The sequence below is a fragment of the Chamaea fasciata genome, unplaced genomic scaffold, assembly GCF_029207755.1.
Source record: "Chamaea fasciata isolate MVZ Bird 193981 ecotype frontalis unplaced genomic scaffold, bChaFas1.0.hap1 SCAF_909, whole genome shotgun sequence".
NCBI lineage: Eukaryota > Metazoa > Chordata > Aves > Passeriformes > Sylviidae > Chamaea > Chamaea fasciata.
In genome coordinates this window covers 10,838-38,399 of record NW_027094994.1, presented here as the reverse complement: position 1 = coordinate 38,399, position 27,562 = coordinate 10,838, and the positions used below count along the sequence as shown (strand labels likewise).

The following is a 27,562-nucleotide window of genomic DNA, read 5'->3' as shown; positions in this document are numbered from 1 at the left end:
TGTTTTTTGGGATATTTTGGGGTTTTTTTTTCAGAGCTTTTGGGGGGATTTTTTAGAAAAATTTTCAGAGTTTTTTGGGGGGGAATTTTTTTGTGGAATTTTTTTTTTTAAATTTAATATTTTGGGATTTTTTCAGAGAATTTTTAGGGGGAGAATTTTGGGGGATTTTTTGGGGGGAATATTTTGGGATTTTCGGGGGACAATTTTGGGGGATTTTTTGGGATTTTCTTGGGAAGGGTTATTCCCATTGCTCCCAAGTCGTCATTCCCAGATTTTCCCCGTCATTCCCAGCTTGTTATTCCCACTTTCTCCCAGTTTGTTTTCCCCATTTTTTTTTTTTCCCATTTTTTTCCCAGATTTTTTTCCTGTCCCTCCCAGGTCGTTGCTCCCGGTTGTTCCCATCACTCCCAGACCATTCCCGACATTCCCAGCTCGTTCCCGCCACTCCCAGGTTGTTCCCTGTCACCCCCACCCCAAAATTCCCACAATCCCCAAATCCCACAATTCCCAAATCCCCACAATTCCCATTCCCAAATCCCCACAATTCCCACAATTCCCATTCCTCCATTCCCAAATTCCCACAAATTCCCAGCGTTCCCATTTCCCCACTCCCACAACTCCCGTAATTCCCACAATTCCCAAATTCCCATCCCCGCAATTCCCGTTCCCACGATCTCCACAATTCCCATTCCCACAATTCCCAAATTCCCCAAATTCTCACAATTCCCGTTCCCAACCCCCCCCCCCAAGCCCCCAAAATTCCCCCAGAATTCCCCCAAATCCCACCCAAAATTCCCCCCCAAAAATCCCAAAAATCCCCCCAAAATCTCCCCAAAATTCCCAAAAAAACCCCCAAAATCTCCGGGAATTCCCAAAAAACACCCCAAATCTCTGGGAACTCCCAGCTTTCCTACGGCTCCAGCTCCTCCCAATTCCCATTCCCAAAAATCCCCCCGAGATCTTCCCAAAATTCCCAAAAAAACCCCCAAAAATTCTCCCCCAAATTCCCAAAAACCCCCAAATCTTTGGGAATTCCCAGCTTTCCCACGGCTCCAGCTCCCCGGCTCCCTCCAACCACCATTCCCAGATCCCCAAATTCCCCCCAAACCCCCCCGAATTCCCATTCCCACCATCCCCAGAATTCCAAATCCCCCCCAAAATCCCAAACCCTCAAAATCCCACCAAAATCCCCCCCAAAAAAAAAATTCCCCCAAAAAACCCCCAAAATTCCCCTGAAATCTTTGGGAATTCCCAAAAAAAAAACCCCCCCCCCAAATCTTTGGGAATTCCCAGCTTTCCTACGGCTCCAGCTCCCCGGCGCTGTCCAACCGCCAGCGATTCCCGACGTTTTTCCGGACCCACCCGTCGGCGACGCTCCACAACCCGACGCGGGTGCAGCTCTTCAAGAAGTGGGGCTGGACCAAGATCGCCACCATCCAGCAGACCACGGAGGTCTTCACCTCGGTCAGAATTCCCCCTCTCCCCGCCCCCCCCAAAAAAAAAAAATTCCATCGGAATTCCAGGAAATTTCCCCCCCCCCCCCGAGAAAAAAATTCCCGTCGGAATCGAGGCCAGAATTCCCACAATTCCTCCCCCCCCCCAAAAAAAGTTTTCCCTTGGAATTCCAAACAAAGCCCAAAAATTTCTCCGGGGTTCCGAGGGAAATTCCAAGAAATCGCCGGAAAAAAATTCCAGCAGATTCCCTTGGAATTCCGAGAAATCTCCCCCCCCCCCAAAAAATTCCATGGATTTCGAGTGGAATTCCGTGAAATCTCAAGGAAAATTCCATTGGAGGCGACCCTGGAATTCCAACAAATCCCTCCCCCCAAAAAATTTCTCCAGGGTTCCGAGGGAAATTCCAAGAAATCGCCGGAAAAAAATTCCAGCAGATTCCCTTGGAATTCCGAGAAATCTCCCCCAAATTCCCTGGATTTTGATGGAAATTCCAAGAAATTCCCCCCAAATTCCCTCGGATTCCGAGCGGAATTCCAACAACTCCCCTGAAAACTTCTCTCTGAGTCAATCCCAGAATTCCAACAAATCCCCCCAAAAATTCCCTTGGAGTCGATCCCAGAATTCCAATGAACCCCCTAAAATTTCCCGTCGGATTCCGAGCGGAATTCCAACAAATCCCCTGAAAAATTCCCTGGATTTCGACTGGAATTCCAAGGAATCCCCCGAAAAAAAAATTTTCCCTTGAAACTCCAACAAATCCCCCCAGCAAATCCCCCCGGAGTCGATCCCAGGATTCCCAGAAATCTCCCCGAAAATCCCGCCGCGTTCCGCGCGGAATTCCAGGAAACCCCCGGAAAACTCCGTCGGGGTCGATCGCGGAATTCCAAAGAATTCCCGGATTTCCCCTCGACCGACCCCAAACGCCGTTTCCGGTGTCCCCACCAGACCTTGGACGACCTGGACCAGCGGGTGAAGGAGGCGGGGCTGGAGATCACCTTCCGCCAGAGCTTCTTCTCCGACCCCGCCGCGCCCGTCCGCAACCTCAAGGTGGGACCCCTCACCTTTGGGACCGCCCACCCACCTTTGGGACCGCCCACTCCACCTTTGGGACCGCCCACCCACCTTTGGGACCGCCCACTCCACCTTTGGGACCGCCCACCCCACCTTTGGGACCGCCCACCCCACCTTTGGGACCGCCCACCCCACCTTTGGGACCGCCCACCCCACCTTTGGGACCGCCCACCGCACCTTTGGGACCGCCCACTCCACCTTTGGGACCGCCCACCCCACCTTTGGGACCGCCCACCCCACCTTTGGGACCGCCCACCGCACCTTTGGGACCGCCCACCCCACCTTTGGGACCGCCCACCCCACCTTTGGGACCGCCCACCCCACCTTTGGGACCGCCCACCCACCCCTGGGACCACCCCAAATATGGGAGACCCCAAAAAAGAGAAGAAACCACCTCAAAAATCCGTCGGGGAATGGCGGACGGGGATGTAAATCGTATGCAAATGAGGTGGGCGTGGCTTTTAAAGACATCCAATCCCCCGGCAGCGCCAGGACGCCCGGATCATCGTGGGGCTCTTCTACGAGACGGAGGCGCGGAAAGTCTTCTGTGAGGTGGGGAGGAAGATGGCGACGATGATGATGGTGGATCAATGGTGGTGGATCGATGGTGATGATGATGATGGATCAGTGGTGATGATGGATCAATGATGATGATGATGGTGATGATGATGATGGTGGATCAATGGTGATGGATCAATGGTGATGATGATGATGGATCGATGATGATGATGGTGATGATGATGATGGATCAATGGTGATGGATCAATGGTGATGATGATGATGATGATGGATCAATGATGATGATGGATCAATGATGATGATGATGATGGATCAGTGATGATGATGATGGATCAATGATGATGATGGATCAATGATGATGATGATGATGGATCAGTGATGATGATGATGGATCAATGATGATGATGATGATGGATCAGTGATGATGATGATGGATCAATGATGATGATGATGGTGATGATGATGATGGTGGATCAATGGTGATGGATCAATGGTGATGGATCAATGGTGATGATGATGATGATGATGGATCAATGATGATAATGATGGTGGTGATGATGATGATGATGGATCAATGATGAGATGATGGATCGATGGTGATGATGATGATAACGATGGATCAATGATGATGGATCAGTGGTGATGATGATGATGGATCAATGGTGATGATGGTGATGGATCAATGATGATGATGATGATGATGGATCAGTGATGATGATGATGATAGATTGATGATGATGAAGTCTTCTGTGAGGTGGGAATGTGGTGGATGATGATGATGGTGGATCGATGGTGATGATGATGGATCAATGATGATGATGGTGATGGATCGATGATGACGATGGTGATGGATCAATGGTGATGATGATGATGATGATGATGGATCAGTGATGATGATGATGATAGATCGATGATGATGAAGTCTTCTGTGAGGTGGGAATGTGGTGGATGATGATGATGACGATGAATCGATGATGATGATGGTGATGGTGATGGTGACGATGGATCAATGGTGATGATGATGGATCAATGGTGATGGATCAATGATGATGGATCAATGGTGATGGATCAATGGTGATGATGATGATGGATCAGTGATGATGATGATGATGATGATGATGGAGTCTTCTGTGAGGTGGGAATGTGGTGGATGATGATGATGGTGATGGTGATGACGATGGATCAATGATGATGACGATGATGGATGGATGATGATGATGGATGACGATGACGATGATGGATGGATGATGATGGACGCACCCTCCCAAGGTCTACAAGGAGAAGCTCTACGGCAAGAAATACGTCTGGTTCCTGATTGGCTGGTACGCCGACAACTGGTTCCGCATCAAGGACCCGGCCATCAACTGCACCGAGGCCGAGATGGCCGAGGCCGTCGAGGGTCACGTGACCACCGAGATCGTCATGCTCAACCCCGAGAACACGCGCAGCATCTCCAACATGGTACCGGGAGCACTGGGAGCACTGGGAGCACTGGGAGGGGTCGGCTGAGCTGACCGTTGGGTCAACGTTGGGTGTGGTCAACCCAACCATTGGGTCAACCTTGGGTGGTGACCAACCCAACCATTGGGTCAACCTTGGGTGGTCTCCAACCCAACCATTGGGTCAATGTTGGGTGTGGTCAACTCAACCATTGGGTCAACGTTGGGTGTGGTCAACCAAACCCTTGGGTCAACATTGGGTGGTCTCCAACCCAACCATTGGGTTAACATTGGACGGTCTTCAACCCAACCATTGGGTGTTGACCAACCCAACCATTGGGTCAACCTTGGGTGGTCTTCAACCCAACCACTGGGTGTTGACCAACCCAATGATTGGCTCAACCTTGGTTGGTCTCCAACACAACCCTTGGGTCAACCTTGGGTGGTCTCCAACCCAACCCTTGGGTCAACCATTGGCTCAACCTTGGGTGGTCTCCAACCCAACCCTTGGGTCAACCTTGGTTGGTCTCCAACCCAACCATTGGCTCAACCTTGGGTGGTCTGCAACCCAAATCTTGGCTCAACCTTGGGTGGTCTCCAACCCAACCGTTGGGTGTTGTCCCCCAGACCTCCCAGGAGTTCATCGAGAAGCTCCAGAAGAGGCTGGGCAAGAACCCGGAGGAGACCGGCGGCTTCCAGGAGGCGCCGCTGGCCTACGACGCCATCTGGGCCTTGGCCTTGGCCCTCAACAAGACGTCCCAAGAGTTGGTCAAGAAGGGCTTGAGGTTGGAGGACTTCAACTACAACAACAAGAACATCACCGACGAGATCTACCGCGCCCTCAACTCCTCGGCCTTCGAGGGCGTCTCGGTGCGTCCCTCGGCGCCGAAATCCGCCCTCGGGCGGAGGTGGCACCGAAATTCAGCGTCGGGTGGAGGTGGCGTCAAAAGGTGTCACCAAATCTTCGTTTCGGCTGGAGGTGACCCCAAGGGTGACCCCAAGGGTGACCCCAGGGTGACCCCAACGCCGTCCCCGTGTCCCCTCCAGGGCCACGTCGTGTTCGACGCCAGCGGCTCCCGCATGGCCTGGACCCTCATCGAGCAGCTCCAAGGTGAGCGGCTCCTGGTGTCACCTGTGCCGTTGTCACCTGGTGCCACCTGTGCCGCTGTCACCTGGTGTCACCTGTCCTGGTGTCCCCAAGGTGTGACCTGTCCATTTGTCACCTGTCCTGGTGTTACCTGGTGTCACCTGTCCATTGTCACCTGCCCATTGTCACCCATCCTGGTGTCACCTGTGCCATTATAACCTGTCCATTGTCACCTGTCCTGGTGTCACCTGGTGTCACCTGTCCATTGTCACCTGTCCATTGTCACCTGTCCTGGTGTCACCTGTCCATTGTCACCTGTCCCATTATCACCTGGTGTCACCTGTGCCATTGTCACCTGCCCATTGTCACCTGTCCCGGTGTCACCTGTGCCATTGTCACCTGTCCATTGTCACCTGTCCTGGTGTCACCTGTCCATTGTCACCTGTCCCGGTGTCACCTGTGCCATTATCACCTGTGCCATTGTCACCTGTACCATTGTCACCTGTCCATTGTCATCCATATTGGTGTCACCTGTGCCATTGTCACCTGTCCATTGTCACCTGTCCCGGTGTCACCTGTGCCATTGTCACCTGTGCCATTGTCACCGGTCCATTGTCACCTATCCTGGTGTCACCTGTCCCATTGTCACCTGTCCTGGTGTCACCTGTCCATTGTCACCGGTCCATTGTCACCTGTCCCGGTGTCACCTGTCCATTGTCACTGGTCCATTGTCACCTATCCTGGTGTCACCTGGTGTCACCTGTGCCACTGTCACCTGTCCATTGTCACCTGTCCATTGTCACCTGTCCATTGTCACCTGTGCCATTGTCACCTGCCCGTTGTCACCTGTCCTGGTGTCACCTGTGCCATTGTCACCTGTCCATTGTCACCTGTCCATTGTCACCTATCCTGGTGTCACCTGTCCCATTGTCACCTGTCCTGGTGTCACCTGTCCATTGTCACCGGTCCATTGTCACCTGTCCCGGTGTCACCTGTCCATTGTCACCGGTCCATTGTCACCTATCCTGGTGTCACCTGGTGTCACCTGTGCCATTGTCACCTGTCCATTGTCACCGGTCCATTGTCACCTGTCCATTGTCACCTGTCCATTGTCACCTGTGCCATTGTCACCTGTCCTGGTGTCACCTGTCCATTGTCACCTGTCCATTGTCACCTGTCCATTGTCACCTGTGCCATTGTCACCTGTCCTGGTGTCACCTGTCCTGGTGTCACCTGTGCCATTGTCACCTGTCCCGGTGTCACCTGTCCATTGTCACCTGTCCATTGTCACCTGTCCTGGTGTCACCTGTCCATTGTCATGGGTCCATTGTCACCTGTGCCATTGTCACCTGTGCCATTGTCACCTGTACCATTGTCACCTGTCCATTGTCACCTGTGCCATTGTCACCTGTGCCATTGTCACCTGTCCATTGTCATCCATATTGGTGTCACCTGTGCCATTGTCACCTGTCCATTGTCACCTGTCCCGGTGTCACCTGTGCCATTGTCACCTGTGCCATTGTCACCGGTCCATTGTCACCTATCCTGGTGTCACCTGTCCCATTGTCACCTGTCCTGGTGTCACCTGTCCATTGTCACCGGTCCATTGTCACCTGTCCCGGTGTCACCTGTCCATTGTCACTGGTCCATTGTCACCTATCCTGGTGTCACCTGGTGTCACCTGTGCCACTGTCACCTGTCCATTGTCACCTGTCCATTGTCACCTGTCCATTGTCACCTGTGCCATTGTCACCTGCCCGTTGTCACCTGTCCTGGTGTCACCTGTGCCATTGTCACCTGTCCATTGTCACCTGTCCATTGTCACCTATCCTGGTGTCACCTGTCCCATTGTCACCTGTCCTGGTGTCACCTGTCCATTGTCACCGGTCCATTGTCACCTGTCCCGGTGTCACCTGTCCATTGTCACCGGTCCATTGTCACCTATCCTGGTGTCACCTGGTGTCACCTGTGCCATTGTCACCTGTCCATTGTCACCGGTCCATTGTCACCTGTCCATTGTCACCTGTCCATTGTCACCTGTGCCATTGTCACCTGTCCTGGTGTCACCTGTCCATTGTCATGGGTCCATTGTCACCTGTCCATTGTCACCTGTGCCATTGTCACCTGTCCTGGTGTCACCTGTCCTGGTGTCACCTGTGCCATTGTCACCTGTCCCGGTGTCACCTGTCCATTGTCACCTGTCCATTGTCACCTGTCCTGGTGTCACCTGTCCATTGTCATGGGTCCATTGTCACCTGTGCCATTGTCACCTGTGCCATTGTCACCTGTCCATTGTCACCTGTCCATTGTCACCTGTGCCATTGTCACCTGTCCCGGTGTCACCTGTCCATTGTCACCTGTCCTGGTGTCACCTGGTGTCACCTGTGCCATTGTCACCTGTCCATTGTCACCTGTCCATTGTCACGGGTCCATTGTCACGGGTCCCGGTGTCACCTGGTGTCACCTGCGGGCAGGTGGGGTGTACAAGAAGATCGGGTACTACGACAGCACCAAGGACAACCTGTCGTGGTACAACAACGACAAATGGATCGGTGAGAAACGGGGAGAGACACGGGAAAACCGGGAGGGGCGAGAACAGCGGGAAAAATGGGGGAAAACGGGGAAAATGGGGAAAAATGGGGGGAAAACGGGAAAAATGGGGAAAATGGGGAAAATGGGGAAAATGGGGAAAATGGGGAAAATGGGGAAATGGGGAAAATGGGGAAAAACGGGGGGAAAACGGGAAAAATGGGGAAAATGGGGGAAATGGGGAAAATGGGGAAAATGGGGGAAAATGGGGAAAATGGGGAAAAAGGGGGAAAATGGGGAAAATGGGGAAAAAGGGGGGAAATGGGGAAAAAGGGGGAAATGGGGGAAAATGGGGAAAATGGGGAAATGGGGAGAAATGGGGAAAAATGGGAAAAGTGGGGAAAAATGGGAAAAATGGGGAGAAATGGGGGAAATGGGGAAAATGGGGAAAAATGAGAAAACCTGGGGAAAAAACTGGGGGAAAAATGTTAAAAATGGGGGGAAAATGGGGGAAAATGGGAGAAAATGAGGGAAAAAAGGAGGGAAATGGGAAAAATGGGGGAAAATGGGGGAAAATGGGGAAAAATGGGGAAAATGGGAGAAAATGAGGGAAAAAATGAGGGAAAAAATGAGGGAAATGGGAAAAATGGGGGAAAATGGGAGAAAAAATGAGAAGAATGAGGCAAAAATTGGGGGAAATGGGGGAAATGAGTGGAAAAAATGGGGAAAGTGGGGAAAATGGGGAAAATTCTTCCAGATGTTCCCGAATTCTGGAAGTTTTTGGAAAAATTTGGGGAAAAAATGGGGGAAAAACGAGGAGAAATCCTTCCGGATGCTCCTAAATTCTGGAATTTTTTGGAAAAATTTGGGGAAAAACAGGGAAAAATTAGGAAAAATGAGGAAAAACCCTTCTGGATGTCCCCAAATTCCGGAATTTTTTGGAAAAATTTGGGGAAAAAATGGGGGAAAAACGAGGAGAAATCCTTCTGGATGTTCTGAAATTCCGGAATTTTTTGGAAAAGCTTGGGAAAAATGGGAAAAAACGAGGAGAAACCCTTCCGGATGTTCCCCAACTCCGGGATTTTTTTGGGATTTCTCCCGCTTTTTGCCCCCAGGGGGTTCCCCTCCGGCCGACTACACCAAGGTGATCACGACCTTCCGGTTCCTGTCCCAAAAACTCTTCATCTCCGTCTCGGTGCTGGCGTCGCTCGGGATCGTCCTGGCCGTGGTTTGTTTGGCCTTCAACGTCTACAACGGGCACGTGAGGTGGGGCAAGGAAAATTCCCGGGATTCCCCCTCCCCAAAAAAAAATTCCCGGGGTTTCGGGGGGGGTTGGGAGGGGAAAAAATCCGGGATTTGGGGGGTTTAGGCGGAAAAAAAAAATTCCCCGTTCTTCCGGTTTTTGTTCCCGTTTTTCCAGTTCCCGTTTTTCTGGTTTTTATTTCCGTTTTTCCATTTCCAATTCCCGTTTTTCTGTTTCCCGTTCCCGGTTTTCCATTTTTTATTCCCGTTTTTCTGTTCTCTATTTCCGTTTTTCCATTTCCCAGTTTTCCCCCTTTTTATTCCCATTTTCCCCCTTTTTATTCCCATTTTTCCCCCTTGTTATTCCCATTTTTTCCATGTCTTATTCCCATTTTTCTCTTTTTTTATTCCCATTTTTCCATTTTTTATTTCCATTTTTTTCTATTTCCAATTCCCATTTTCCCATTTTTTTATCCCCATTTTTCCCTCTCTTAATTCCCACTTTTCCCTTTTTAATTCCCATTTTCCCGTCTCCTCTTCCCATTTCCCCATTTTCCCAATTCCCATTTTTGTTTGTTTTTTTCAATTCCCATTTTCCCATTTCCCATTCCCGTTTTCCCATTTTTTTCCCCGGGAATTCGCCTCCCAATTCCCGTTTTTTTTTCCCAGGAATTCGCCTCCCAATTCCCGTTTTTTCCCCAGAATTCGCCTCCCAATTCCCGTTTTTTCCCAGGAATTCGCCTCCCAATTCTCCATTTTTCCCGGGAATTCACCTCCCAATTCCCGTTTTTTTCCCAGGAATTCACCTCCCAATTCCCGTTTTTTTCCCAGGAATTCACCTCCCAATTCCCGTTTTTTCCCCGGGAATTCACCTCCCAATTCCCCTTTTTTTCCCAGGAATTCCCCTCCCAATTCCCGCTTTTTTTCCCAGGAATTCCCCTCCCAATTCCCCTTTTTTTCCCAGGAATTCACCTCCCAATTCCCCTTTTTTTTCCCAGGAATTCACCACCCAATTCCCATTTTTTTTTTCCCGGGAATTCTCCTCCCAATTCCCCTTTTTTTCCCCAGGAATTCCCCTCCCAATTCCCGTTTTTTTTTTCCCGGGAATTCTCCTCCCAATTCCCGTTTTTTTTTTTCCCCAGGAATTCTCCTCCCAATTCCCGTTTTTTTTTTTCCCCAGGAATTCTCCTCCCAATTCCCGTTTTTTTTTTTCCCCAGGAATTCCCCTCCCAATTCCCGTTTTTTTTTTCCCGGGAATTCTCCTCCCAATTCCCGTTTTTTTTTTCCCGGGAATTCTCCTCCCAATTCCCATTTTTTCCCAGGAATTCTCCTCCCAATTCCCGTTTTTTTTTTCCCGAGAATTCACCTCCCAATTCCCGTTTTTTTTCCCAGGAATTCACCTCCCAATTCCCATTTTTCCCCAGGAATTCCCCTCCCAATTCCTGTTTTTTTTTTTCCCGGGAATTCTCCTCCCAATTCCCGTTTTTTTTTTCCCGAGAATTCACCTCCCAATTCCCGTTTTTTTTCCCAGGAATTCACCTCCCAATTCCCCTTTTTTTTCCCAGGAATTCCCCTCCCAATTCCCGTTGTTTTTTTTTTCCCGGGAATTCTCCTCCCAATTCCCGTTTTCTCGTTGCTCTCCCCCCGCCCAGGTACATCCAGAACTCTCAGCCGTACCTGAACAACATGACGGCCGTGGGCTGCACCCTGGCCCTGGCCGCCGTCTTCCCGCTGGGGCTGGACGGCTACCACATCGGGCCCGGGATGTTCCCCTTCGTCTGCCAGGTGGGAAAAACGGGAAAAAAAATGGGAAAAACGGGAAAAACGGGAAAAAAAACGGGAAAAAACGGGCAAAAAAACGGGGAAAAAACGGGCAAAAAACGGGCAAAATGGGCGGAAAAATGGGGTGGGAAGAGGCGGGTGCCACATCGGGCCCGGGATGTTCCCCTTCGTCTGCCAGGTGGGAAAAACGGGAAAAACGGGAAAAAACGGGAAAAAACGGGAAAAAAAACGGGAAAAAACGGGAAAAAAATGGGAAAAAACGGGCAAAAAACGGGCAAAATGGGCGGAAAAATGGGGTGGGAAGAGGCGGGTGCCACATCGGGCCCGGGATGTTCCCCTTCGTCTGCCAGGTGGGAAAAACGGGAAAAACGGGAAAAAAAACGGGAAAAACGGGAAAAAAATGGGAAAAAAATGGGAAAAAACGGGCAAAAAACGGGAAAATGGGCGGAAAAATGGGGTGGGAAGAGGCGGGGGCCACATCGGGCCCAGGATGTTCCCCTTCGTCTGCCAGGTGGGAAAAACGGGAAAAACGGGAAAAAACGGGGAAAAAAACGGGAAAAACGGGCAAAAAAACGGGAAAAAAACGGGCAAAAAACGGGGAAAATGGGCGGAAAAATGGGGTGGGAAGAGGCGGGGGCCACATCGGGCCCAGGATGTTCCCCTTCGTCTGCCAGGTGGGAAAAACGGGAAAAACGGGAAAAAAAACGGGAAAAACGGGGAAAAACGGGAAAAAACGGGGAAAAAACGGGCAAAAAACGGGGAAAATGGGCGGAAAAATGGGGTGGGAAGAGGCGGGGGCCACATCGGGCCCGGGATGTTCCCCTTTGTCTGCCAGGTGGGAAAAACGGGAAAAAAAACGGGAAAAAAACGGGAAAAAAACGGGAAAAAAATGGGAAAAAAATGGGAAAAAACGGGCAAAAAACGGGCAAAATGGGCGGAAAAATGGGGTGGGAAGAGGCGGGGGCCACATCGGGCCCGGGATGTTCCCCTTCGTCTGCCAGGTGGGAAAAACGGGAAAAACGGGAAAAAAAACGGGAAAAACGGGGGAAAAAACGGGAAAAAAAACGGGAAAAACGGGCAAAAAAGGGCAAAAAATGGGAAAAAATGGGAAAAATGGGAAAAAAAACGGGAAAAACGGGCAAAAAAACGGGAAAAATGGGCGGAAAAATGGGAAAAATGAGAGGAAAAATGGGAAAATGGGAGGCAAAGCTGGGAATTGGAAAAACAGGAGAAAAATTTAGGAATAATCCAAGGGGGAACCGTCCAAAAGCCGGCCAGGAACGGAGAAAAAAATGGGAATTTTCTGGAAATGGAGGGGGAAAAATGGGAATTTTCTGGAAATGGGTGGGAAAAACTGGGAATTTTGTGGAAATGGGTGGAAAAAACCGGGAATTTTGTGGAAATGGGTGGGAAAAACCCGGGAATTTTCCAGAAATGGATGGAAAAAACCGGGAATTTTCTGGAAATGGGTGGAAAAAAACTGGGAATTTTGTGGAAATGGAGGGAAAAAATGGGAATTTTCCAGAAATGGATGGAAAAAACTGGGAATTTTCCGGAAATGGAGGGAAAAACCCGGGAATTTTGTGGAAATGGATGGGAAAAAAAAGGGAATTTTCCGGAAATGGATGGGAAAAAATGGGAATTTTCTGGAAATGGAGGGAAAAACCCGGGAATTTTGTGGAAATGGGAGGGAAAAAATGGGAATTTTCCAGAAATGGATGGGGAAAACCAGGAATTTTCCAGAAATAGATGGAAAAAACCCGGGAATTTTCCGGAAATGGAGGGAAAAACCCGGGAATTTTGTGGAAATGGGTGGAAAAAACCCGGGAATTTTCCAGAAATGGAGGGAAAAAACCGGGAATTTTCCAGAAATGGATGGAAAAAAACCGGGAATTTTCCGGGAATGGATGGAAAAAAACCGGGAATTTTCCGGAAATGGAGGGAAAAACCCGGGAATTTTCTGGAAATGGGTGGAAAAAAACCAGGAATTTTCTGGAAATGGAGGGAAAAACTCGGGAATTTTCCGGAAATGGAGGAAAAAAAAGGGGAATTTTCTGGGAATGGGTGGAAAAAACTGGGAATTTTCCGGGAATGGGTGGAAAAAACCCGTGAATTTTGCGGAAGTGGGCGGGAAAAGCCCCCGGGAATTTTCGGGCATTCCGAGCGCCGTGCCGGGGCGCGGGTGTTTCCCTTCCAGGCGCGGCTGTGGCTGCTGGGGCTGGGCTTCAGCCTGGCCTACGGCAGCATGTTCACCAAGATCTGGTGGGTGCACACCGTCTTCACCAAAAAGGACGACAAGAAGGACAAGAGGAAGGTGGGAGGAAAATCCCCGGGAATTTTTTTGGGGGAATTTTGAAGGAATTTCGGGGATTTTTTGGGGAAATTTTTTGAGTTTTTCGGGGAGGTTCTGGAAAAATTCCTGGGGAACTTTTAGGGATTTTTGGGGAAAATTTTTTGGGAGACTTTTCAGGAAATTTTTTTGGGGAAATTTTTCAGGAATTATTTTCAGAGAATTTTTGGGGAATTCTGGGAAAGAAATTTTTTTTTGGGGGGAGGGGGGAGGGTGGGAAATTTTTTTGTTGAAAATCCCTGGGACCAAAAAAAAAAAAAAAAAAAAAAAAAAAAATTTCAGGAAGCGTTTTGGAAAACTCCCGGGGGGGAAAGAAAAAAGAAAAATTTTGGGGGAGAAATTTTGGGAAAATTTTGGGGGAATTTCCACCGTTTTTTTGGGCTGTCGATGACCGGAAACTTCCACCGTTTTTGGGGGGGGTCTGGAAATCCGGGAATTTTTCCCCGTTTTTCCCAGCCCCGGGCGGGAATTTTTCTCCCCGATTTCAGAGCCTGGAGCCCTGGAAACTCTACGCCACCGTGGGCGGCCTGGTGGGGTTCGACGTGGTCACCCTGAGCGTGTGGCAGATCGTGGATCCCCTGCACAGAACCATCGAGGTCGGGAATTCCCAAAAAAAAAATTAAAAAATAAAAAATCCGGGAATTTCGGGGGGTTCTCCAGGGATTTTGGGGTCCTGGGGGGTTCCTGAGGGCTGAAACTATCCGGAAATTGCCGCGAGCCGTCCCCAAAATCCCTCGAAACGCGCCGAAGGGACTCAAGACTTCACGAATGACCCGAAAAAAACTCCTCAGAACATCTCGAACCGCCCCAAAAATCACCAAAACTCCCCAAAAAACCCAAATCGGGCCCAAAACGTTCCTAAAAATCTCAAAACTCCCCCAAAACCTCCTCGAACCGCCCCAAAAATCACCAAAACTCCCCCAAAAAATCCCAAAACGTTCCTAAAAATCTCAAAACTCCCCCAAAATGTATCAGACCGCCCCAAAAATCATCAAAACTCCCCCAAAAAATCCCAAATTGGGCCCAAAATGTTCCTAAAAATCATAAAATTCCCTCAAAATGCATCAGACCGCCCCAAAAATCATCAAAACTCCACCAAAAAATCTCAAATTGGGTAGAAAATGTTCCTAAAAATATCAAAATTCCCCCAAAACGCATCAGACCGCCCCAAAAATCATCAAAACTCCACCAAAAAATCTCAAATTGGGCCCAAAACGTTCCCAAAAATCTCAAAATTTTCCAAAATGCATCAGACCGCCCCAAAAATCACCAAAACTCCCCCAAAAAATCCCAAAACCTTCCTAAAAATATCAAAATTCCCCCAAAACGCATCAGGCCGCCCCAAAAATCACCAAAACTCCACCAAAAAATCCCAAATTGGCCCCAAAAATCTCAAAATTTTCCAAAATGTATCAGACCGCCCCAAAAATCATCAAAACTCCCCCCAAAAAATCCCAAATTGGGTAGAAAATGTTCCTAAAAATATCAAAATTCCCCCAAAACGCATCAGGCCGCCCCAAAAATCACCAAAACTCCCCCAAAAAACCCAAATCGGGCCCAAAACGTTCCTAAAAATCTCAAAACTCCCCCAAAACCTCCTCGAACCGTCCCAAAAATCACCAAAACTCCCCCAAAAAATCCCAAAACCTTCCTAAAAATATCAAAATTCCCCCAAAACGCATCAGACCGCCCCAAAAATCATCAAAACTCCCCCAAAAAATTCCAAATTGGGCCCAAAATGTTCCTAAAAATCTCAAAATTTTCCAAAATGCATCAGACCGCCCCAAAAATCATCAAAACTCCCCCAAAAAATCCCAAATTGGCCCCAAAAATCTCAAAATTTTCCAAAATGTATCAGACCGCCCCAAAAATCATCAAAACTCCCCCAAAAATCCCAAATTGGGCCCAAAAATCTCAAAATTCCCTCAAAACGCATCAGGCCGCCCCAAAAATCACCAAAACTCCCCCCAAAAATCCCAAATTGGGTAGAAAATGTTCCTAAAAATCTCAAAATTTCCCCAAAATGCATCAGACCGCCCCAAAAATCATCAGAACTCCCCCAAAAAATCCCAAATTTGCCCCAAAAATCTCAAAATTTTCCAAAATGTATCAGACCGCCCCAAAAATCACCAAAACTCCCCCAAAAAATCCCAAATCGGGCCCAAAATGTTCCTAAAAATCTCAAAACTCCCCCAAAACCTCCTCGAACCGCCCCAAAAATCACCAAAACTCCCCCAAAAAATCCCAAATTGGGCCCAAAACGTTCCTAAAAATATCAAAATTCCCCCAAAACGCATCAGGCCGCCCCAAAAATCACCAAAACTCCACCAAAAAATCCCAAATTGGCCCCAAAAATCTCAAAATTTTCCAAAACGTATCAGACCACCCCAAAAAATCACCAAAACTCCCCCAAAAAATCCCAAATTGGGTAGAAAATGTTCCTAAAAATCTCAAAATTTCCCCAAAACGCATCAGACTGCCCCAAAAATCACCAAAACTCCCCCAAAAAATCCCAAATTGGCCCCAAAAATCTCAAAATTTTCCAAAATGTATCAGACCGCCCCAAAAATCATCAAAACTCCCCAAAAAAATCCCAAATTGGGTAGAAAATGTTCCTAAAAATATCAAAATTCCCCCAAAACGCATCAGACTGCCCCAAAAATCACCAAAACTCCCCCAAAAAATCCCAAATTGGGTAGAAAATGTTCCTAAAAATATCAAAATTCCCCCAAAACGCATCAGACTGCCCCAAAAAATCATCAAAACTCCCCCAAAAAATCCCAAATTGGGTAGAAAATGTTCCTAAAAATATCAAAATTCCCCCAAAACGCATCAGACCGCCCCAAATTTCCCCCCTCCCCAAAACTCTCCCCAAAAAACCCCAAACCACCCAAAAATCCCAACACAAACCCCCCGCCCCCAAAATCCCGAAAATCACCCCAAAAAATCCCGAAAATCACCCCAAAAAATCCCGGAAATCACCCCAAAAAATCCCGGAAATCACCCCAAAAATCCCGAAAATCACCCCAAAAATCCTTTTCCCCAAACGACCCCGAAATTCCCCTAAACTCGAAAATAAAACCCCACAGAATGTCCCCGAACCTTCCCCAAAAATGCCAAAAACTCCAAAAAACGCTGAGCCACCCCAAAACTCCTCCCAAAAAACCCCCAAAACCTCCCCAAAATATCCCCAAATCCCTCCCAAAAAATCCCCCCCAAAAAACCCCCCAAAACACCCCAAAAATCGCCAAAAAATCCCCCCAAAATTCCCCAAAACTCCTCCCAAAAAACCCCCTTAAAACCCCCCAAAAACCCCCAAAACCTCCCCAAAATACCTCAAAAAATCCCCCCAAAAACCCCCAAAAATCCCCCAAACCCCAAAACTCTTCATACCACCCAAAACTTCCCTAAAATACCCCAAAACTCCTCCTAAAAATTCCCAAAAAAACCCCCCAAACCACCCCAAAATACCCCAAAAAATCCCCCAAAACCACCCCAAAATCCCCCAAAAATCTCCCCCCCAAAAACCCAAAAAAAACCCCCCAAAAATCCCCCAAAAACGCCCAAAACCCCAAAACTCCCCATAGCACCCAAAACCTCCCGAAAATCCCCCAAAACTCCTCCCGAAAAATCCCCCTTAAAACCCAAAAAACCCCCCCAAAAATCTCCCCCCCCCAAAATCCCTAAAAAATCCCCCAAAACCCCAAAACCTCTCTAAAATACCCCAAAACTCCTCCCGAAAATCCCCCTTAAAACCAAAACCCCCCAAACCACCCCAAAATCCCCCCAAAAATCCCCCAAAATCCTAAAAAAAACCCCCCAAACCCCCAAAAAACTCCCCAAAACCCCCCAAAAATCCCCAAAAACCCCCAAAAATCCCCCAAAACCCCCAAAAATCCCCAAAAATCCCCATAGCACCCAAAACCACCCCAAAATCCCCCCAAAATCCCCCAAAATCCTAAAAAAAACCCCCCAAAACCCCCCAAAAACTCCCAAAAACCCCCAAAAATCCCCATAGCACCCAAAACCACCCCAAAATAACCCAAAAATCTCCCCCAAAATCCCCAAAAACCCCCCAAAATCCCCCAAAACCCCCAAAACTCCCCCAAAATCCCCAAAACTCCCCAAAATCCCCCAAAACCTCCCGAAAATCCCCCAAAACCTCCCGAAAATCCCCCAAAACCTCCTCCCGAAAATCCCAAGAAAACCCCAAACCACCCCAAAACTCCTCCCAAAAAATCCCCCCCCAAAACCCCCCCAAACCTCCCCAAAATCCCCCAAAATGCTCCAAAAAATCCCCCAAAACTCCCCAAAACCCCCCAAATCCGCCCAAATTTGCCGAATTCCGTCGTTTTTTTCCCCCCCTCCCAGGAATTCACGAAGGAGGAGCCCAAGTCGGACATGGACGTTTCCATCCTGCCCCAGCTCGAGCACTGCAGCTCCACCAAGATGAACACCTGGCTGGGTCAGCACATCTGGCGGGATTTTGGGGGAAATTTCGGGGATTTTGGGAAAAAATTTGGGGGTTTCGGGGTTAAATTTGGGGTTTTTGGGGTGAAATTTGGGGTTTTTGGGGCAAATTTGGGGATTTTGGGGCGGGTTTCGGCGTCTCAGCTCCACTAAGATGAACACCTGGCTGGGTCAGCACATCTGGCGGGATTTTGGGGGAAATTTCGGGGATTTTGGGAAAAAAATTTGGGGTTTTCAGGAAAAAATTTGGGGTTTTCGGGGTGAAATTTGGGGTTTTCGGGGTGAAATTTGGGGTTTTTGGGGCAAATTTTGGGGATTTTGGGGCGGTTTCGGTGTCTCAGCTCCACCAGGATGAACACCTGGCTGGGTCAGCACATCTGGCGGGATTTTGGGGGAAATTTGGGGATTTTGGGAAAAAATTTGGGGGTTTTGGGGAAAAAATTTGGGGTTTTCGGGGTGAAATTTGGGGTTTTCGGGGTGAAATTTGGGGTTTTTGGGGCAAATTTTGGGGATTTCGGGGCGGTTTCGGCATCTCAGCTCCACCAAGATGAACACCTGGCTGGGTCAGCACACCTGGCGGGATTTTGGGGGAAATTTCGGGGATTTTGGGAAAAAATTTGGGGGTTTCGGGGTTAAATTTGGGGTTTTTGGGGTGAAATTTGGGGTTTTTGGGGCAAATTTGGGGATTTTGGGGCGGTTTCGGCGTCTCAGCTCCACCAAGATGAACACCTGGCTGGGTCAGCACATCTGGCGGGATTTTGGGGGAAATTTCGGGGATTTTGGGAAAAAAATTTGGGGTTTTTGGGGTGAAATTTGGGGTTTTTGGGGTGAAATTTGGGGTTTTTGGGGCAAATTTGGGGGATTTCGGGGCAGTTTCGGCGTCTGAGCTCCACCAGGATGAACACCTGGCTGGGTCAGCACATCTGGCGGGATTTTGGGGGAAATTTCGGGGATTTTGGGAAAAAATTTGGGGTTTTTGGGAAAAAATTTGGGGGTTTCGGGGTTAAATTTGGGGTTTTTGGGGTGAAATTTGGGGGTTTTGGGGGCAAATTTGGGGGATTTCGGGGCGGTTTCGGCGTCTCAGCTCCACCAGGATGAACACCTGGCTGGGTCAGCACATCTGGCGGGATTTTGGGGGAAATTTCGGGGATTTTGGGAAAAAATTTGGGGGTTTCGGGGTTAAATTTGGGGGTTTTTGGGGTGAAATTTGGGGTTTTTGGGGCAAATTTGGGGATTTTGGGGCGGTTTCGGCGTCTCAGCTCCACCAAGATGAACACCTGGCTGGGTCAGCACATCTGGCGGGATTTTGGGGCAAATTTCGGGGATTTTGGGAAAAAAATTTGGGGTTTTTGGGAAAAAATTTGGGGTTTTCGGGGTGAAATTTGGGGTTTTGGGGCAAATTTGGGGGATTTCGGGGCGGTTTCGGCGTCTCAGCTCCACCAGGATGAACACCTGGCTGGGTCAGCACACCTGGCGGGATTTTGGGGGAAATTTCGGGGATTTTGGGAAAAAATTTGGGGTTTTTGGGGTGAAATTTGGGGTTTTCGGGGTGAAATTTGGGGTTTTTGGGGCAAATTTTGGGGATTTCGGGGCGGTTTCGGCGTCTCAGCTCCACCAAGATGAACACCTGGCTGGGTCAGCACATCTGGCGGGATTTTGGGGGAAATTTCGGGAATTTTGGGAAAAAAATTGGGGGTTTTTGGGAAAAAATTTGGGGTTTTTGGGGTGAAATTTGGGGGTTTTGGGGGCAAATTTGGGGGATTTCGGGGCGGTTTCGGCGTCTCAGCTCCACCAGGATGAACACCTGGCTGGGTCAGCACATCTGGCGGGATTTTGGGGGAAATTTCGGGGATTTTGGGAAAAAAATTTGAGGTTTTTGGGAAAAAATTGGGGTTTTGGGGTGAAATTTGGGGTTTTGGGGCAAATTTGGGGAATTTCAGGGCGAATTTGGGGCAATTTTGGGGTAAATTTTGGGGATTTCGGGTGAAATTTGTGGGAGTTTCAGGGACTTTTTGGGAGTTTCAGGTGGAATTTTTTTGGGGGGGAGGGGTCCCGTTGGAATTTGGGGGTTTCGGGTCAAATTTTGGGGATTTCAAGTGAAATTTGGGATTTTCAGGTGGGATTTTGCAGATTTCGGGCGGAATTTTTTTTGGGGGGGGGGATTTTTAGGGCGAATTTTGGGGTTTTCCAGGCGGGATTTGGGCGATCCCAGGAGGAATTTGGGGGATTTTAGGGAAAATTTTGGGGGGATTTCCGGCCGAATTTGGGGCTTTCAGGTGGAATTTGAGGAATTCACGTCAAATTTGATGAATTCAAATTAAACTCGACCAAATTCCACCCAAAGCCGGGACGATTTTTTTTGGGCGGGGAGTTTTGGCTCGTTCCCATCCCGGTTTTTTTTTCTCCTCCTCATCCCAAAAATATTTTCGGGATTTAATTTTTTTCTCTTTTTCCCGATTTTTTTTTTTCTTTTTTTAGGGATTTTTTACGGATTCAAGGGGCTGCTGCTGCTGCTGGGGATTTTTTTGGCCTACGAGACCAAAAGCGTTTCCACGGAGAAAATCAACGATCACCGGGCGGTGGGAATGGCCATCTACAACGTGGCGGTAAAAAAAAAAAAAACAACCCACAAAAAAGCCCCGAATTCCCAAAGTTTCGCCCCGAAAAAACGGCCGGAGAAAGGTGGAAAATGTACCCGGGAAGTTAAAAAAAAAAAAAAAAAAAATTTAGGCCGGAAAAATCGCAAAAAAAATTTTTAAAAAATGAAATTAAAAAATTTTAAAATCTGCCCCAAAGTCGCCCCCAAAAAAACCAACAAAAATTCACCCCCCAAAATTTTTAAAGATCGTCCCCCCACCAAAATTCCAAATAATCCAAAAAAATCCTCCCCCTGTCTCTCCCCAAATCCCCCGAAATTACAAAAAAATTTTAAAAAAATCCCCCCGAGGTTTTTAAAAATTCCCAAAATTTCCGCCCGAAAAGTTCCCAGAAAAATCCGGCCAAAAATACTCCCGGAAAATTCGCCCCCACCTGGAAAAATGCCAAAATTTTTTCTTTAAAAATGAACTAAAAGTACAAAAAAAAACTTCGAAAAGAAAATGGAAAAAATTTAAAAAAAAATCAGAAAAGAATCGGAAAAAATCCGGAAAAAAAGCAGAAAAAAATGTGAAAAAAATCCAAAAAATAATCAAAACATTTCCCCCAAAATTCCTAATTTTCTGAACTTCCCCAAATTTGGGATTTTTCCAGGTTTTGTGTCTGATCCTGAGCTCGCGGCAGGACGCCGCCTTCGCCTCCCAAACAATCCCCCAAAAATCCCCAAAAAATTCCCGAAAAAACTCCCCAAAAACTTCCAAAAAAAATCCCAAAAACAATCTCCCAGGAGCACTAAAAAAATTCCCAAAAAACCCGAAAAAATTCGCACGAAATCCGAAAAAAAAGGCGAAAAATTGGAAAAAAATCCGAAAAAAATCTGAAAAAAACCCCAAAAATCAAAAAAAAATCCCCAAAAAATTCCCCAAAACACTCCCCAAAAACTTCCAAAAAAATTCTTAAAAAAAAATCCCCCAGGAACACTAAAAAATTCCCAAAAAATCCGAAAAAATTTGCAAAAAATCCAATAAAAAAGCAAAAAATCTGAAAAAAATCCGAAAAAATTCCCAAAAATTCCCAAAAAATTCCCAAAAATTCCCAAATTAGATTTTGAAGAGCGCCGCCCATTTTCCGACGGTTTCCGGCAGGTTCTGTGCCTGATCACGGCGCCGGTGACGCTGATCCTGAGCTCGCAGCAGGACGCCGCCTTCGCCTTCGCCTCGCTGGCCGTCGTCTTCTCCTCCTACATCACCCTCGTCGTGCTCTTCGTGCCCAAGGTCGGGAGCTTTGGGGGAAAAAACGGGAATTTTGGGGCAATTTGGGGGGGTTTGAAATATTTTTTTATTTTTTTTTTATTTTTAATTTTGTTTTTTTGGGGTTTTTTTTTGGGCTGATCAGGCGCAGGGGGAAAAAAAGTGGGAAATATCAGGAAGAAATGGGAAAAAAGTCAGGGGAAAAATCAGGGGAAAAAATGGGGGAACACGTTAAAAAAGCAGGGGAAAAATGGTAAAAGAAGGAGGAAAAATCATCAGTGAAAAGTCGGAAAAAATTGGGAAGAAATTGGGAAAAAATGGGAAAAAATCGGGGAAAAATCGGGGAAAAAATAATAAAGAAATCGGGAAAAAAAAGGTAAAAAAGCAGGAAAAATCATCAGTGAAAAATCAGAAAAAAATGGGAAGAAATTGTGAAAAAATGGGGAAAAAATAGTAAAAAATAATTTTAAAAAACTTTAAAAATCAGGGGGAAAATGGTAAAAAAATCAGGAAAATCCTCAGTGGAAAATCAGAAAAAAATGGGAAGAAATTGTGAAAAAGTGGGAAAAAATTGTAAAAAATCAGCGAAAAAGTTATAAAAAAATTAGGGAAAAAATGGCAAAAAGTAGGAAAAATCCTCAGTGAAAAATCAGAAAAAATTGGGAAGAAATTGTAAAAAAATGGGAAAAAATGGGAACAAAATCAGGAAAAAAACCCTTAAAATCAGGGAAAAAAAATAATAAAAAATTGGGAAAAACGGGGAAAAAATTGGGAAAAAATGGGAAAAAAAAATCAGAAAAAAACCCCGTAAAAAATTGGAAAAAAATCAGAAAAAATCTGGGAAAATCGGGGAAAAATCCGGGAAAACTTGGGAATATTTTGGGAATATTTTGGGGCCGTTCTCGGCCGGCAGATGCGGCGTTTGATCACGCGGGGCGAGTGGCAGTCGGAGCAGCAGGACACGATGAAAACCGTAAAAAATCAGGACAAAAATCATTAAAAATCAGGAATGAACCCTTAAAAATTAGGGAAAAAATTCCATAAAAAATCAGGAAATAAATCCTAAAAGATCAGGAAAAAAATGGGGGGGAAAAAATCAAGAAAAAAATGGGGAAAAAATCAAGAAAAAAATGGGAAAAAATCGGGAAAAAATCGTAAAAAATCAGGGAAAAATCATAAAAAATCGGGGAAAAACCGGGAAAAATCGGGGAAAAATCCGGGAAAACTTGGGAATATTTTGGGAACATCGTGGGGCCGTTCTCGGCCGGCAGATGCGGCGCTTGATCACGCGGGGCGAGTGGCAGTCGGAGCAGCAGGACACGATGAAAACCGGCTCCTCCACCAACAACAACGAGGAGGAGAAGTCGCGGCTGCTGGAGAAGGAGAACCGCGAGCTGGAGAAGATCATCGCCGAGGTGCGCCGGGGCGCATCGGCAATTCCGGCACGGAAACCCCTCCGCCCGCCCCCTTCCTTCCTTCGCCGCCTTCTCCCGGTGTTTTCCTGGCTTTTTTCCTTTTTCCCCGTTGTTTTTCCTTCTTTTTCACCGTTTTCCCAAGGTTCCCCCCGTTTTTCCTCTTTTTTCCCCCTTTTCTTGAGGATTTTTCCCTTTATTTTCCTGGTTTTTTTTCCTTTTTTCCCGTTGTTTTTCCTTTCTCGTCGCCGTTTTCCCAAGGTTCCCCTCCCCCCTCTTTTTTCCCCATTTTTCCCCCTTTTCCTGAGGATTTTTCCCCTTTATTTTCATTTTTTTTTCCTTTTTTCCTGTTGTTTTTCCTTCCTTTTCACCGTTTTCCCGAGGTTCCCCCCGTTTTTCCTCTTTTTTTCCCCCTTTTCCTGAGCATTTTTCCCTTTATTTTCGTTTTTTTTCCTTTTTTCCCGTTGTTTTTCCTTTCTCGTCGCCGTTTTCCCAAGGTTCCCCTCCCCCCTCTTTTTTCCCCATTTTTCCCCCTTTTCCTGAGGATTTTTCCCCTTTATTTTTGGTTTTTGTCCTTTTTTCCCGTTGTTTTTCCTTCTTTTTCGCCGTTTTCCCGAGGTTCCCCCCGTTTTTCCTCTTTTTTTCCCCCTTTTCCTGAGCATTTTTCCCCTTTATTTTCGTTTTTTTTTTCCTTTTTTCCCGTTATTTTTCCTTCCTCGTCGCCGTTTTCCCGAGGTTCCCCTCCCCCCTCCTTTTTCCCTTTTTTTCCCCATTTTTCCCCCTTTTCCTGAGCATTTTCCCCTTTATTTTCGGTTTTTTTCCTTTTTCCCCGTTGTTTTTCCTTCTTTTTCGCCGTTTTCCCGAGGTTCCCCCCGTTTTTCCTCTTTTTTCCCCCTTTTCTTGAGGATTTTTCCCTTTATTTTCCTGGTTTTTTTTCCTTTTTTCCCGTTGTTTTTCCTTCTTTTTCGCTGTTTTCCCGAGGTTCCCCTCCCCCCTCTTTTTTCCCCTTTTTTCCCCCTTTTCCTGAGCATTTTCCCCTTTATTTTCGGTTTTTTTCCTTTTTCCCCATTTTTTTTCCTTCCTTTTCGCCGTTTTCCCGAGATTCCCCCCGTTTTTCTGGTTTTTCCCCCTTTTCCTGAGCATTTTTCCCCTTTATTTTCGTTTTTTTTTCCTTTTTTCCCGTTATTTTTCCTTCCTCGTCGCCGTTTTCCCGAGGTTCCCCTCCCCCCTCCTTTTTCCCTTTTTTTCCCCATTTTTCCCCCTTTTCCTGAGCATTTTCCCCTTTATTTTCGGTTTTTTTTCCTTTTTCCCCGTTGTTTTTCCTTCTTTTTCGCCGTTTTCCCGAGGTTCCCCCCGTTTTTCCTCTTTTTTCCCCCTTTTCTTGAGGATTTTTCCCTTTATTTTCCTGGTTTTTTTTCCTTTTTTCCCCATTGTTTTTCCTTCCTCGTGGCCGTTTTCCCAAAGTTCCCCTCCCCCCTCCTTTTTCCCCTTTTTTCCTCTTTTTTCCCCCTTTTCCTGAGCATTTTCCCCTTTATTTTTGGTTTTTGTCCTTTTTTCCCGTTATTTTTCCTTCCTTGTCGCCGTTTTCCCGAGGTTCCCCTCCCCTCTCCTTTTTCCCCTTTTTTCCGGTTTTTTCCTCTTTTCCTGAGGATTTTTCCCTTTATTTTCCTGGTTTTTTCCTTTTTTCCCCATTTTTTTTCCTTCCTTTTCGCCGTTTTCCCGAGGTTCCCCCCGTTTTTCTGGTTTTTCCCCCTTTTCCTGAGCATTTTTCCCTTTATTTTCCTGGCTTTTTTCCTCTTTTCCCCATTTTTTTTTCCTTCTTTTTCGCCGTTTTCCCGAGGTTCCCCTCCCCCTCCTTTTTTTCCCTTTTTTCCCCATTTTTCCCATTTTTTCTCCACCTTTCCCGATTTTTTCCCCGCTTTTCCCCATTTTTTTCCCCACTTCCCCCCCCACTCTTCCTGATTTTTTCCCCACTTTTCCTGAATTTTCCCCCCACTTTTCCCGATTTTTTTCCCACTTTTCCCAATTTTTTCCCCGCTTTTCCCAATTTTTTTCCCAGTATTTTTCCCCACTTTTCCCATTTTTTCCCCACTTTTCCTGATTTTTTCCCCCCACTTTCCCCAATTTTTTCCCCGCTTTTTCCGATTTTTTTTCCCCACTTTTCCCCCCACTTTCCCCAGTTTTTTTCCCCACTTTTCCCCCCACTTTCTCCCCGCTCTTCCCGATTTTTTTTCCCACTTTTCCCCATTTTTCCCCCCACTCTTCCCGATTTTTTCCCCCCACTTTCCCCAGTTTTTTCCCCCATTTTTCCCCCCGCTCTTCCCGATTTTTTCCCCACTTTTCCCCATTTTTTCTTTACTTTTCCCGATTTTTTCCCCCCACTTTCCCCAGTTTTTTTCCCCATTTTTCCCCCCGCTCTTCCCGATTTTTTTCCCCGCTTCCCCCCATTTTTTCTTTACTTTTCCCGACTTTTCCCCCTCCTGTTCCCGGCAGAAGGAGGAGCGCGTCTCGGAGCTGCGGCAGCAGCTGCAGGCGCGGCAGCAGCTCCAGCTCCGCTCCCGGCGCCGCCAATCCCGCGATTCCCGAGACTCCGAGAACCACCTGGGCTCCGGGCAGCGCGATTCCCGGGATTCCCGGGATTCCCAGAATTCCCAGCTGCCCGGGGGCAGCCTGGTGCGCTGCCTGGTGTCCGAGCAGGCCGAGAAGCTGGGCCGGGGCAATTGCGACGGCAGCCGCGTCCACCTGCTCTACAAATAGAGATTCCCCCGAGGAAATCCGGGAATTTCCGCCGAGGAATTCCCGGCATTCCGAGAGAAGACTTCCTGGGATTTACGGGAAAAAAAAAACACCCCAAAAAAACCGGGAGTTTTGGTGGGAAAACGGCGGGATTTTAGAGGGGGGGGGGAAAACACGATCAGGAAGTTTCGGTCAAAAGTTGGGAGAATTTGTGGCGGAAGATTCCTGGAATTCCCACAGGGAAGGACTTGGGATACACGTAGGAAAAATTCCTGGAAGTTTTGTGGAAAAATTCCCGGGATTGGCACGGAAAACATTCCAGGGGTTTATGTGGGAAAGAAATCCCTGGAATTCCTGTGGAAAAAGTCCCGGGATTCGCACAAAAAAAATTCCTGGAATTCACGTGGGGAAAAAAAAAACCCCCAGGAATTCATGTCCAAAAATTCCCAGAATTCCCAGCAGGAAGTTCCGAAAAATTCTGTAGAAAAACCCCCCGAATTCCCACCGAAAAATTCCCCGAATTCCCGCTGGAAAAAACCAGGAAGAGTCGGGTCAGTGACGGACCGAACAGGAATAAAAACTTGGGATCAGTCCCAAAAATCCTCGGAATTCTCCACAATCCTTCAACAAATCCCAAAAAATTCCCATTTTTTTTTTCCCTGCAGATATTCCCTGAATCCCAAAAAAATTCCCGTTTTCCTCCCAGAATTCCCAAAAAATCCTCCAGAATTCCCAGTTTTCCCCCGCAGCAATTCCCCAAAATTCCCGATTTTCCCACAAAATTCCCAAAGCTTTTCCCATTCCTCAGCAATTCCTGAAAAAACTCGACTCCTCCAACCTGGAAATTCCCGGAATTCCAAGAAAAAAGACGGGAAAAATCGGGATCAGGGCTGGAAATTCCCAAAAAAATCCCCAAAATTCCCCAAATTTCGCGTCTGGGATCCGGATTTTCCCAAAATTCCGGCGGAAAAATCGGGATCCTGCTGCTTCCCAAGGCTCCCAGTGGTACTTTGGGGGGATTTTTTGGGAATTTTGGGGGATTTTGGGGAATTTTGGGAGGTGGGGAAGGGATGGGAGGGCTTGGATCAGGGGTGGGGGCGGAATTCCTAAAAAAATTTGTGGAATTTCCGGAAAAATTTCGCGGAATTGTCAAAAAACTGTTTAAAAATCCGAGAGTTTAAATAAAGGTTTTAAGGATTCCTTAAAAAATGTCCAAAATTCCACGAAAACCCTCAGAATTCCCCAAAAAATCGGATGCAGAACCCCCAGAATTCCTTAAAAACCCCCAGAATTCCAAAGAAAATCCCACGAAAACCCAAATTCCCAAGAAATCCCACAAAAACCCCAAAATTCCCCCAAAAAAATCCCACAAAAAATCTCTTGGAATTCCCCAAAAAATCTCCTAAAACCTCCAGAATTCCCGCAAAAATCTCCAGATTTCCCCCCAGAATTCCCACAAATCCTCTTAAAACCCCAAAATTCCCCAAATTTCCCCCAAAATTCCCAAATTTCCCCTCAAAACTCCCAAATTTTCCCATTTTCCCTCCAAAATTCCCATTTTTCCTCACTTTTCCTTTTAAAATTCCCAAATTTTCCCATTTTCCCCCAAAATTCCTGTTTTTCCT

At 47.2% G+C, this 27,562-nt stretch overlaps 1 protein-coding gene across 1 annotated transcript; it reads left to right on the top strand.

Moving 5' to 3' along the window:
• Positions 1-26,614, top strand: LOC136306028 (gamma-aminobutyric acid type B receptor subunit 1-like; the record flags this gene model as incomplete). Its single annotated transcript, XM_066209376.1, has 18 exons — positions 1-451; positions 1,294-1,464; positions 2,401-2,502; positions 3,013-3,078; positions 4,315-4,506; positions 5,112-5,354; positions 5,532-5,595; positions 8,046-8,123; positions 9,216-9,366; positions 10,995-11,127; positions 13,322-13,438; positions 13,963-14,070; positions 17,846-17,939; positions 20,423-20,550; positions 21,685-21,813; positions 22,703-22,762; positions 23,061-23,204; positions 25,695-26,614. Coding segments are annotated over 18 exons (2,695 nt in total), but the record flags the coding sequence as incomplete, so codon positions are not given.
• Between the last annotated feature and the right edge of the window lie 948 nt (positions 26,615-27,562).